The sequence below is a fragment of the Schistocerca cancellata genome, chromosome 5 (assembly GCF_023864275.1).
Source record: "Schistocerca cancellata isolate TAMUIC-IGC-003103 chromosome 5, iqSchCanc2.1, whole genome shotgun sequence".
NCBI lineage: Eukaryota > Metazoa > Arthropoda > Insecta > Orthoptera > Acrididae > Schistocerca > Schistocerca cancellata.
Window position 1 is genome coordinate 359,063,504 of NC_064630.1, and position 13,112 is coordinate 359,076,615.

Here is a 13,112-nt window from a genome sequence, read left to right on the forward strand (position 1 = left end):
CCTGACACCTACAGTTTTGTGAACTGCTATAATCTGGAAATTATAGAATATTTCAGCAATTAGACTATGAACAGTATATATCTCAGTACAGAAAGACACCAATAAAATTCTCATAAGACAGATAAACTTTAAATTTCTCATAAGCCTTTTCCACAACTTAGATAAAGTAATTTTTCTTTGTACTGACAAATACAGTAAAGTACTTTCTCTACAATAAGTGGTCTGGGAAAGCATTTTCTAACACACAACACAATTAAAATAAGATACTGCTCAGTCTCTTTGACTGTGACTGCTTGGTATAGTCTCACATATATTAAACTATTCATACAATACACAAGTGCACTGAAACAATCATTGCATAAACATTATAAAATTATTCAGGAACAATAGAAGTCTAATTTGCCGTTGCATGTAACAAATCTATTGCGCACATCAGCACATTAAGTGTATTGCGTATAAAATGACAAATTTTAACAATGCTTGTAACAAGGACAACATTAAAGAGCCACAATGTTTTCACAGTTCAACTAAATGGTGAATTATGTCAATTTTTAAAAAAACTTTTTCTGAAGATTGCATCATAAATTGGTGTAAATACATTGACAAACCTAGTGGTACAGATTTGACTACCTTCTATCCACTGCATTCCATGCATGGTGACAAACCATTAGCCAAACTTTCACATTCTTTCTGGGATAAGCCATAGCAGTCTTTGGCAAGAATAGAAATTCTTAAGAAAACATTTTAAAATTCTTTAGGTTGTATGAATTGGCTTTAAACCAGGAGAGACAGCATAGATAAGTAAAAGCAAAAGTTCACCAACTGAAGGATCTTAATAGGGAAGAAAATAATTTATCACATACAATGTTAAGTAATTGTAAAACATAAGTTACCTCACAATAAGGATCACCACAAAAGTAACAAAGTAAGTAGGACTGTTCACCTTCAGATTTTGTTTTCCGTGATGTATAATGATATTGTTTGATAAAGAATCAAATTTTCAGATAGGTATGTCCTCAATTTCAAGTCTATTATGGGAACGATAAATGACAATGTTTCAAAAACAATGAAAGTATCCACAAAATAACTAGATAAAATGAAATTTTATATAATTTGTGTGCCTTGACTGGTATAATAGCTCAAACTACCTAACAATTCATACATAAAATACTTGCGTAGAACACAAAGCATTTTGAAAAGGTCATGCCAAAAGGAATCTCTTGTGAAAGCATTCAGATTGGAAGGGAGAAATGGTCTAGGATAGACTGTCCGACAGACACGGCCTAATGTCTCAGTCATTGACAGCGACTTGGGAACAGCAAAATCAAGAGCTGAAGAGCACCAAATCATTGCAAAAGTAACAAAACTCACTGGTAAGACTGTTATAAAGTGCATTCTACAGACAGACTGACATATGACATTTGCTGGTGCATCATGTGGTACATCACCTTACCTCCCACATTTTTATGTACACATCTATGACCAGATACAACAGACTGACAAAAAGAATTTTCAGCTTCTTTAAGTGAAGGAAAAGAGGGTAAATAAACACTGGCACAACACAAAAGCAAGAGTGATGAAGATTAATACAAAAACTGCCAAAGTGGTTCACAGATGGCCTAAATCAAACCTGAGTAGATGAAAGATGCATTGCAAATACTTCATAAGCAATAAGAAACATTTACACTTGTTATATATCAACAGAAAAAAACAAAACAAAAAAAGGGGTAGGGGAATTTTTCTGTTCCTGTATATTCAAGTTTTGTGACAGTTTACCACATCTGGAATGAGGTAAAACCTTGTGTAATACAAATAATAAAAGCTGAAAGTCAATCAATCATGCTGCACAAATTACTCTATAGCAAACAAAGGTTTGGAAGGAAAAACCAGTTTTATGTGTAACATTTTACACAATACATTCGATGAGTAAATTTAATCTTCAGAAGTATTTAAAGATGAGAAAAAGTTAAAAGAATATGATGTACAGAAAGTTGATGTTAATGATACATAAATTAATGGAGTAACTACCAGCTAAGAAAAATTGTAGTAACTGACTGCTCAAGATATATTTAAGAATACAAAGTGCTGTCATTTGCTTAATAGTGGTACTTCATGAAACAGAACATAGCTAGCTTTGTTAATAAAATTTGTCTCTTAAGTATCAAATTTTGTTAAAGAAAAGGTTGACTTTTGAAGCTAACATTTGGACTCTGAAATATTACTGTTATACCACCTACTGCTGACAGAAATGAGATCATACATAAATACTGGGGAAAAAATCAAAATGTCACATACAATTAGTTAATGATATGAATAAAAAAGAATAAATTAGTTGCATTAACAAATTTTTCTCCTTCAATGCCAGCCCAAATATCATGTACCGTGTTTCCAAGCAAACAATTCCATCAAGGTTCATATTTCTGCAAAAAGCTCCATCACACATTTAACAGTATTACTTCCTGTCTTTGGCTGAATGAATATGACTTAACAAATGTCCAAAATAAGAGTACACTTGAGATCATCATGAAGTGGATTAGCACTTAAATGAATAATATCAATCTGTTACACTGACTCTCATTACATACTTTATACACAATAAAGATGTACTGAATGGCAATGTCAGTGATCTCTCCTTTCTTAGCATCTCAACTGCAGTAAATAAAAAACAAGGAATTTTGCTGTTTCTTTTAGTTATCTTCACCAAATTACTCAACTAAGCCTTCCTCATGATAATTCCTCAACCCAGTTTCAACTCTGTGAATTACAGCTGAATAAGGGTTAAATTTTCAGTCATTAAGTTCATTCACAATTAATTAATTCATTACAATGAGATATTCACACTTTGTTTTCATTAAAAAAAACTGAGTCTAATGCTTATAAACGTCTGCTAACTTTGCAATGGATAACTTATAAAATCTGTTGCAGATGTTGGGCAATTCCCACAATTAAAAAAATACCCTGAAATTACTTTTATTAGAGAACTGTCATTCCTTGGCCCCAATAAGGGGGGAAACCATTCTCTCTCGCATGTAACTCAGTGCTTTGTGAATGTCTTCATGCATTCATACACACACATAAATATTTAAAATTTCATTTTGAAACAATTTTATACAACTAAATAACTGTGAAAATTTCTCTCTCTTTCTGGAAACTATAGTTAAAACAGCAGCCACAACTTATATAAAGATATTATGACAATACCTCATCTACCTAACTATGATTTACAATTATACTGTGCAACACATACACAATTTCAAAACTCAGTTTTGATTTTAAAACAATATTATACAAAACAATGTACACAATGTAGGAAAGTAAAATTACTTTCAGCATTTATTTACAAACAATCTCCAACTTAACATACTTGCTCGCAGGCAAGAATGCATGTACACACACACACACACACACACACACACACACACACACACACACACACACACACACAAAACCACATTATACAATTTTTGAGGCACTTCTTGGTATCACCACCTAGTGGTTACACAATAAATCTAAGGCAGTGATTTAATCATTAAGCTCTGTCTTTACATATGCACAATCACTGGAATATCTCAGTTCACATTAACAGTCACAATAAAATACATATTTACACTTCAAGTCTCATGTACTTATAAAAAATCCTGAAAGGCTCTTGAGTTAACCATTTTAATTTGACATCGAAGAGTCCATAGCCTCATTAATTGCAAGATCAGAATGATCAGCTTCTGTCTGTAGAGTGATCATCATCTTTTCATCATTTGATGAACTGCCATCAGATGAGACTGATTGTGTTGATGTTGCAGCTTCCTATATAAAGAGATGAAAATTTATTATGAAAAAATACATTCATAATGAGTGAATTTGCCCCATGCTAGTGAACAACAAAAAAATTGCACCTGAAATTACCACTACTGATTCACTTACAAAAAGCTGACAACTGAGAAATTTCAGTGTACAGTAAACAAGCAGAATCAACAGTTATACTAGATTTCAAGTTTAATTGTGAATGTTACAAATTAAATGAAAAATACACTAGTTGCAATAATATTAATTTGATGTCCAACACATTAGAAGTTTTCACGATCCCGATGTTGTGGATCAAATGAATAGTACTGGTGTCTGTAGGCAGTGTATTTTGTGATTTAATGAACATGTTTTTCAGTACGTTAAAAATGCACGAAAGTTACACATTCATGACTGTGTCTGTTGTTAAGTGAAGTTTCATTTTTATAAATTATTTTTGTGGTAACAGGCAGATGAGCTTGTGTAACCCTCAGCTTGATTTTTCAAGGATTTGTTAACATCAGTACAATTTTTCCAGTGACACTCCTCCTTTTCCTCATATCTTGGAAACGGTGAAATGAGCACCAAGGAACTGTCAGGTCTCACAAGGGGCTTTATGGACTGGCCTCCTTTGATTTTCTTTACTCTCTTAGTATTGAAGGCCAGTGCCCAGTCATTAATTTCCCAAAGAGGAAAACCTCTACACTGAAGATTTCAAACCATTATTACACACAAAACATTTACAGTATCTTATGAAAGCTGCCTGTAGTTGAGTGCATAGCTTTTAATTCTTGTAAACATAAACTCACTGGCTCGGTTCTGGTTGTAGTAACATTTTTTTAAAACTTGTACATAATATCTTTTTATTTGTAATTAGTAATCACAGGAAAATGTGAGTACTCATAATAAATTAAAATTTGATCAAAATTGCTGGATGTCTTATTGTTAAAAGAAGCTGTATTCAATTCAATAAGACTAGTCTTCAATTCCTAGAAATAAAAGTATTATATTTTCTATTTGTTATACTGTATTTTTATACCAAATTTTCGTTTACTGCGAGTACTGCAGTTTTCATGAGACTAGTAATTTTTAAAAAAGTGTTACTTTACTAAGAATTGTGATTCAGTTTTTTTAATTAATAGTTCCCTTTGAGAATTGTTACAGAATTCAAATAAAAGTAAAAGCAAAAGTTGCTACTAGCAAGAAATGAACCAGTGACTTTGAAGTTGGAAGAGCCATATGCTACACACTCAGCTACCACAGACACTGATAAAATGTTTTACACTTAAGAGTGAAATCTTCAGTTCTCCAAAGGTGATCTTATCCTGGTTGAGCTCTTCAAACCCTATAAGTGCGAAGAAGATTGAATATGGACAGTCTGTAAACTCCTGTTGTTAAACTAAGTAATGCATGGTTACCAAGGAGAAGGTTGAGGAGGCTTCCAGAGAAAACTTTGATAAATGTGGAAGTTCAGTATGATTAAATGTAATCAACATAATAGAGCACAGAGGTACAGGGTAATTTTTGCATTAACATTTCTTACTTCCTCCAGTAATCCTACAGTGTTGCCAAAGCACCTTCAGTTGCCCAAAGCAATACTAGAATAACTATGAGACAGCAAAATTCTTAGCACTGCCAATATATGCGTAAAAAAGTATGAGGAAACTATCCTGTTTTTCAGAACTATAGTTCCTTCCATGGGGAGGAAAGAGGGATAGGATAGGGAAAGTTTAGAATGGAAGCACAGGCCCCTCTGATTCCAGTATGAGTGAGTGTGTATAGTGATTTCAGTGTTAAGTTTCACTTAAGTGTTATCTAATGCTCCAGGTATGCAAGAACAAGTTTATGTAGCCCTCAAAAATTACCCAATAACTTATCAAAATAACTTCAGTTTTGTTGCTTTTGTGATCAATAGCCATACAATGTGGCAACTCTATGGTCCCAAACATTTCAGTGCTTTAAGTTGTCTTTAAATCCGAAAACTGCCATTGAGGGAATGGTGAAGTTGGATACCAATCCTGATGGGTTGAAAAATATTAATGTGTTTGTGATTGTGATATAAAGAACCACACTGTTTTAAAAGTGTAAAAACATTGCTCATGAACTACTGTGTAAATCACAAAACAAGGTTTCAGAACTTTTTGTATAGTAGTTGCATAGCCTTTTTGCATAAACGGATGCCTTTAACAGGAAAATTCTCCTCTTGGTACACTGTTCCCATACACGTTTTAAAAATGTAAATCTATGAAATCTGCAGTAACAATCTTTGCCACCCAACTCTAAAATCTAAGTTGTAGTAGCCCGTGGATTTTGGTACTGCTCATACTTTCAAGATTATTACAGCAAAACACTTTTGTGCAGCAGGCATTAAGTTTGATGGAGATTGAGTACTTTAAAGTACGAGGGACATTCAAAACGTAAATAACATTTTGTTTTGATTTGTGACGTGTTCCCTACCACCACCGCTGCCGAGCGACCACTGATCTTGGTACTCATCCTCTTCAGTTTGGCAGCACCTATGATGTAATTAATACAGCTGCTTACTGCTTAGCTGTGCAACTTTAAAATATGTGACAAAACTGGTGATCCCGCAAAGGGTGATGTGCGCACTGTTATTCACTTTTAAACACGAAAAAAGTCTGACCCATTGAAATTGAGGTTTATGGTAATTTGATGAATTACGTGTCAGTTAGGAAGTAGTGTATTATGTTTAATTGCAGACAGAAGAATGTTCACAATGAAGAACGCTCGAGTCATCCTCCAGTGATGACTCAAAACGGGCATTGAAACAAAAATACAAGAATGCAGGCATTTCACAATTAGCGGACTGCACTCATGCTTTCCAGAAATTTCAAAAACTGCCTTGTACAAGATTGTTAGTGCAGATCTTGACTTTAAAAAAGTGTTTGCCAGATGGATTCCTTCAATTTTGTCAGACGAACACAAAACCAACTGAATGGCAGCTGCAAGAACATTTTTAGTTTCTACGAAAAGATTGGTGGTGAATTTTTGAATCACATTTTCACTGGTGATGATACTTGGATTCATATTTCACCCCACAAACAAAGTGCCAATCAACAGAATGGCATCATTTGCAATTCCCAATGAAACTGAAAAAAGTAAAACTAATTTTGAGTACAAGAAGGATTATGGCTGTGGTGTTTTGGGATTGTAAGGGTGTCCTGCTCATCGACCACAGCCTAGAGGCGAGACCATAAATGCAGCAACCTACTGTCAGATGCTTCAACACCTTTGCCTTGCCATTAAAAATAAAAGGCTCCGAGTACTAATGAGTGGAGTCGTTATCTTTCACAATAATGCATATCACAAGCAGTGGGAGGGACACAGGACTTGCTTCAGTGGTTTTGGTGGGAAATGTTTCAACATCCGCCACAAAGTCCGTACTTAGTAGCTCCTGTGATTATCGCTTATTCCCCAAATGGAAAGACTATTTTTGAGTGGACAACACTACAGAAGTGATGATTAACTTAAAGAAGCTGTTAATCAGTGGTTCAACAACTTGGCGGCAACTGAGTATGCAGAAGGCATAGCAAAGCTGGTAAAACAATAGGACAAGTGCCTAAATTTGCATGGTGATTATACAGAAAATTAGCTAGGGTATCAAATTTTTGTTTAATTATATCAAATAAAAATTTTTGTAGAAAAAACATTCTTTACTGTCCAAATGACCCACGTATAATTTCTATGCTCTACATTACATAGCAAATAGAGGGCGTTTCTCTTCTCCCCCTCCCCCAGCAGGTATCTACTGATTTCATTATGAATATTTATATTATTCCTCATCTAGTCCTAAAATATCAGGGAGTACATCAGTGCTATGTCAGTATTATTGAGAACCACTCTAGTGAAAAAACTACTGTATTTCGTTTGACCTGCCTTTTCGTAACCATCTTCTTGTGTATACCACTAGTTCCTATTTGACAATGTTAATTTGCTATGATGCAGAATGAATACACACAGCATATCACTGTGTGTTTTATACCACTGTATAACCTAGTGGCACAATGCAATTGACACAAACCTTAAATGGAGCTCAAGAAATGAGTACAAAAAGTTATTAATGTTTCACAGTGTGTACCATATATCTTACATGGACATATATTACACTGCATGCATGAATTTACATTTCAAACAATGGAATGAGTAAAGATAACTGCTCATCCTTTACTTGAGCCATTAAGTAGTATACAAGAACATGAAAAAATAAATAAATAAATATACTTTTTGGAACTTGTAGCTTAGCTTTCAGACAATGCTTTTCCTCAAAGCTAAAAAATGAATAGTCTCATATACATATGCACGAAAGTTACATGGCACTGTGGCCCAACTAGGGCATGGGGCTACAGCATTAGAACATGTGTCTGGCTGTTTGAGGATATGTTAGTCCTGAAGGTCATAGTTCAAGAGCTAAGTTACTAGTTCCTAGTCCTGGTACATGCCTGCTTGCATACTGCCCTGCGACTCGATTATACACTGAAAAGTTATTGTTACTCTTTTTCTATTCAACCCAAGACTTTTTAGTACTGATCTGATATTTAATATATAGCTAAAGAAAAAGCATGAACTTTTAGAGTTTTTCCAATATTTACCTGAGAAAACTGTATCTGTTTCAGCGAAAATATTCCATTTTGATCAACATCAGACACCCAAACTTCTTTTTCACTCATATCTGTATCGTCATAATCCTGGTTAAAAAGGAAGAAATAATTAGACAAACTGTGCCACTTCCAAATAACAACTTATAGGGTAAAATGAAAACAAATTATACAGCCTCATTACCCCAGATCTTTTAGTGTGAGTTTTTATGTGTTTGGTTAAATGGTCACTCCTCATGAACTTCTTATTGCATTCTGGGCACTGGAACCTTTTTTCTCCTGTATGTGTTCGTCTGTGCCTCTGTGAAGAAAACAAATGAGCAACTGAGTGACAAATTAAATATATAAAATAAGCTAAGAGCATAACCAGTATCACGTTAGTATTGGCATACCTAGTGCTTGATTTGGGGGGGAGGGGGGGGGGGGGGGGAGAGAAGTTCGTACTGTGTTATTCCAGGAAGTGTTTTTGAAATTTAGACTTTTTAAAATGTTATTTTAATGCATTTATGAGAATTTTAAAAGTGTGCATGCATTTGTTTTACATTGCTTCAACAACAGCAGCAGTTCTATTGTAGAAAATCTCAAAATCTATGGGTCTGATTTTTTTTGTCACAGTTACCAGTATGGAGTATCTGTCCACACTGTATCAAATCAAGCACTAGACATACCTAATGTCAATGATTTCTTGTTCCACACTGATGAAATAACATTAAAGTGCAATTAAAAGACTGCAAATTAAAAGAGACTTCTATCAACATGAAGATATTTTTGTGTATGTATCAAACAACGGAAACACCAGTAGGAGTATCAACAATGTAGGAAAAGACAGATTGCTACTTACCATAAAGAAGGCACGTCTAAGTTGCAGACAGGCTCACAGGTGAGTGTCTTTTAATTGTGCCTGTCTGCAACTTGATGTTTCTTCTTTACGGAGAGTAGCAATCTGTCTTTTCCTAAATTGTTTTTGTGTACATGAACTAATGTTTTTCATAACATTAATCCTTACAGAATGAGTTACTGAAGGGGAATATGGACTATACTGAATTTTCTTCATGCATAACTGAGCATTGGAGATGGACTCAGTCCTAGCACACCTCTTCACATCCTGACTAAAAGCTTCAATTACATCTGCTGGAAAGAGCATGACCATGGAAGCAAGGACCAGGGTTCAAGTCCCAGTCTTGCATGCCATTTTAATCTGTAAGAAAGTTTAATTACAGTGCGCTCTTCACTGCAGTGTGAAAGATCAATCTAGAAATCAGCACTTAGTGGCCAAGAGCCTTCTCTACAATATCATTGGCCCACTGAGACACTGCTCAAGTAGACGTACAGAAGCGAGGCACTGGCATAAAGAAGCTTTATGACAGATTGTTACGTGATGCTGGATTGCTCAACAGGAAAGGTCATTGTCACAGAATGCAAAGGTCTAAGATTGAGCAGTGATTCAATACACAGTATACTATAAAAAATTTGCTCGCCATGTGGCAGCAGGAGAACACATATATAAACAAAGGTTTTAAACATGCGAGCTTTTGGAGCCAGTGGCTCCTTCTTCCATCAGAAGGGTTGAAGGGTAAGGAAAAGGGGTGAAGGAAAAGGGCTTGAGAGGCTTAGGAAAAAGGGTAGAATTCGAAGAAGTCACCCAGAACCCCAGGTCAGGGGAGACTTATGAGATGGGATGAGAAGAAAAAAAATGATTATTGTCAAAAATTGATTATTTTCATTGTTAAATATGCAGTATAAACTGCATTGCAATATTGTCACTGACACATTAATATGGAGGCCTCCTACAGTGCAAAAGTTGAAATCTTAATTCAAAATTTGTTACTGCCAGATGCAATTTTGTAATACCTATCACACGTCAAATCAAGACTGCATATTGTGATTTATACAGAGCACTTGTGAAAGCAGGAATGACACATTATAAGATATTGTAACCTTCACTGCTCACAATGTGTGTGAGTTTGCAAATACTCATTTGAAGTATGCACACTGAGAGCACAACACAACATTCACTGTTTAATGGCTACTACATGTTAGACAAATGTCAGATTATAAATACGTAAATCTGTTTATAGTGTAACCTGGACAGTACTCACACTTACTTGCTTCAAGTTTGGAATAGCACCTGTGTTTATGACTGTGTGCATACTAGCACTTGTGATGTTAAATACTGCTCATCCACCATGTTTTATCTATTTGTGAATCTCTGTACACAACCGTGGCATGGTGTACTTCCAACTGCTCAAAAATGAGATATTCTCAAAATTGCAATCCAAATAAATCAAATTTTTTGGACATCCATAAGCAGTGACTACCACATTTAACAATGTGGATGGCAGTGGGCACACACAAAACACTAGGTGGGCTGAAGTCTTCCAACTTCATCACTTCCAGAACAAAGAAGCCCAGCAGTCCAGAACTGTTTGGCAAATAGCACAATTATAGACATTTCACCTACCCTCTGAAAATCACATTAGCAGCAAGAAATGGGTATAAATGAAAGAACCTACATTTGGGGTAAATAATTGTATCTAGTTGTTTTGCAGCACAAGTGACAAATTGAGTTAGACTGGGTGTTCATGTTATTTCAACAAAAACAAAGGCAATCTGACTTGTGCTCGTACTTTGAGTTGCTTTTGGCTAACACTTAAAAGAGTTCTTTAATTTTCTTCAATAAGGTGTACGAAGCATTTATTGCTACATTTGCGAAAGTGAAAAATCAACAAACAAAAGAAAGAAATAAAGTTTAAGGGGGGGGGGGGGGGGGGACAGTATTTCTACCCTGCAATTCCTTAAAGTCAATGAATGATCTTTGTGAGATCTCATCAATTCAGCTGTGTGTCCCCCCCCCCACCAATGATTGATTTAACATGAACTGGAAGTTTATTGTATACTTTTATTTTTGAATAATGTACTCCTTTCTGCTTCATGCTGAGATTTTTTTTTATCTTCGTGAAGATCTTGTTTACTTCTTGCACCATGATCACAATATTCACGATCTGTTCTGTAAATTGTATGATTATTGTTCACAAAGTACATTAGTGAAAAAAAATGTACCGGCATGGCATGGTGAGGATCTCCAGTTGTTTGAATAAATTTCTGCAAGAGCAACTGGGGTACACTGTACCCATAATTCTGATGACTCTCTTCTGTGCAATAAGACTTTATTTGCTCACAACTGATTTCCCCAGAACACAAATTAAAAGGTTAAGTAAACTGATTAAGTCTACTCCATGTAACAATGCTGAATGACGAATAAAGAGTCTGAATTTGAATCTGAACAATGCCATAAGTCATAAGAGAACAGAAATATTAAAAGTATGCTGTTTTGATTGTTTCTAAGTCACAAACAGAGGACTGCCAAAAAAATTATTTATTGATAAACAGGCAAAAAGAACAATCTGAGTATTACAAATTACAGGTAAAGTGTGTTTTTATTCTCATATCCTGTTAGTTGAAACAAATTATTATACTCAATTTTCAGATTGTAGGAATGCATCCAAAGGAATAAATGTTCAGCAATGATCACACAGATTAATCCAATTTTGCATTCCACAATTATAGTTGTTGCTAAATAGTAACTACTTGGAGATTTGACATAAATGTAAAGAGACAGTAACTGAATCAGAGGTACTAAATGCTATAAATAAGTTAAAAAATAAAATGTCATGTGGATGTGATGGGATTCCTGACAAAGTCATTAAGCAAAGTACAAGAAACATAGCCTCACATCTCACTGAAATTATAAATGAATCTTTTAAGAAAGGGGTGTTGGCATCAAAACTTAAAATGTCAACTATAAAGCCACTTTACAAGAACGGTGATAAATATGATGTTAGTTACTTTAGGCCTTTATTAATGTTGTCAGGTTTCTCAAAAATAATAGAAAGGATAATGTATTGTAGACTATACAAATTTCTTATTAAGAATAGAATATTGGTTAATGTGCAAAATGGTTTCCGTAAAAATAAATCAACTGAAACAGATATCTTCAATTTTTTGCAACTTGTTCTAAATTCCATAAATAGAAAGGAATTAAATTGTGGATTGTTTTTAGACTTATCAAAGGCCTTTGATGTCATCGACCATAAGTTACTGCTTAGGAAGTTATATGCCTATGGGATACGAGGAGTCGCTCACAAATGGTTTGAATCATATCTGTCGGACAGGTATCAGAAGGTGGAGATAAGCCATGCAGATAGGACATATTCATCAAGATTCAAGAGAGTTTTGTACGGAGTACGCCAGGGATCTGTATTAGGGCCATTACTGTTTTTAATATCTATCAATGACCTACCAAGTCAACTATCTGAAGCAGAGGCAGTACTGTTTGCTGACGATACAAGTTAGTTCGTTAAAGCAAATAGTGAAGCTGACTTACAGGAAAAAGTCACATTAGCAACAGACGAAGCAGACAGACGGTTTAATGAAAACAAACTCATTGTCAATGCCAAAAAAAAAAAAAAAAAAAAAAAAAAAAAACAATGTGGATCAACTTCAGACATATTACAAATAAAATAAAAAGTAACCTTACAGTAGAACTGGGTAAGTGTAAGATCGAACAAGCATCATACACTAAATTCTTAGGAGTATGGTTTGATAAACACTTAAGATGGGAAAAGCATGTAATATTATTGAACAAAAAATTAAGTCAAACATGTTATATACTTAGAATGCTTAAAAGCTCATGTAATATTAAAACAGTGTTATGTG

The 13,112-nt window shown here is 34.6% G+C and overlaps 1 protein-coding gene across 1 annotated transcript in view; it reads right to left on the reverse strand.

Moving 5' to 3' along the window:
• Nucleotides 1–7: 7 nt before the first annotated feature.
• Nucleotides 8–13,112, reverse strand: part of LOC126188036 (transcription factor Sp4-like) — an 87,555-nt gene continuing 74,450 nt past the window's right edge. The window contains exons 10-12 of the mRNA XM_049929463.1: nucleotides 8,581–8,697; nucleotides 8,391–8,486; nucleotides 8–3,804 (exon numbers count right to left, since the gene is read on the reverse strand). Of these exons, the coding sequence (XP_049785420.1) occupies nucleotides 3,664–3,804; nucleotides 8,391–8,486; nucleotides 8,581–8,697 (354 nt within the window). The 3' untranslated portion in view covers nucleotides 8–3,663. The remainder of the gene's footprint in view (nucleotides 3,805–8,390; nucleotides 8,487–8,580; nucleotides 8,698–13,112) is intronic.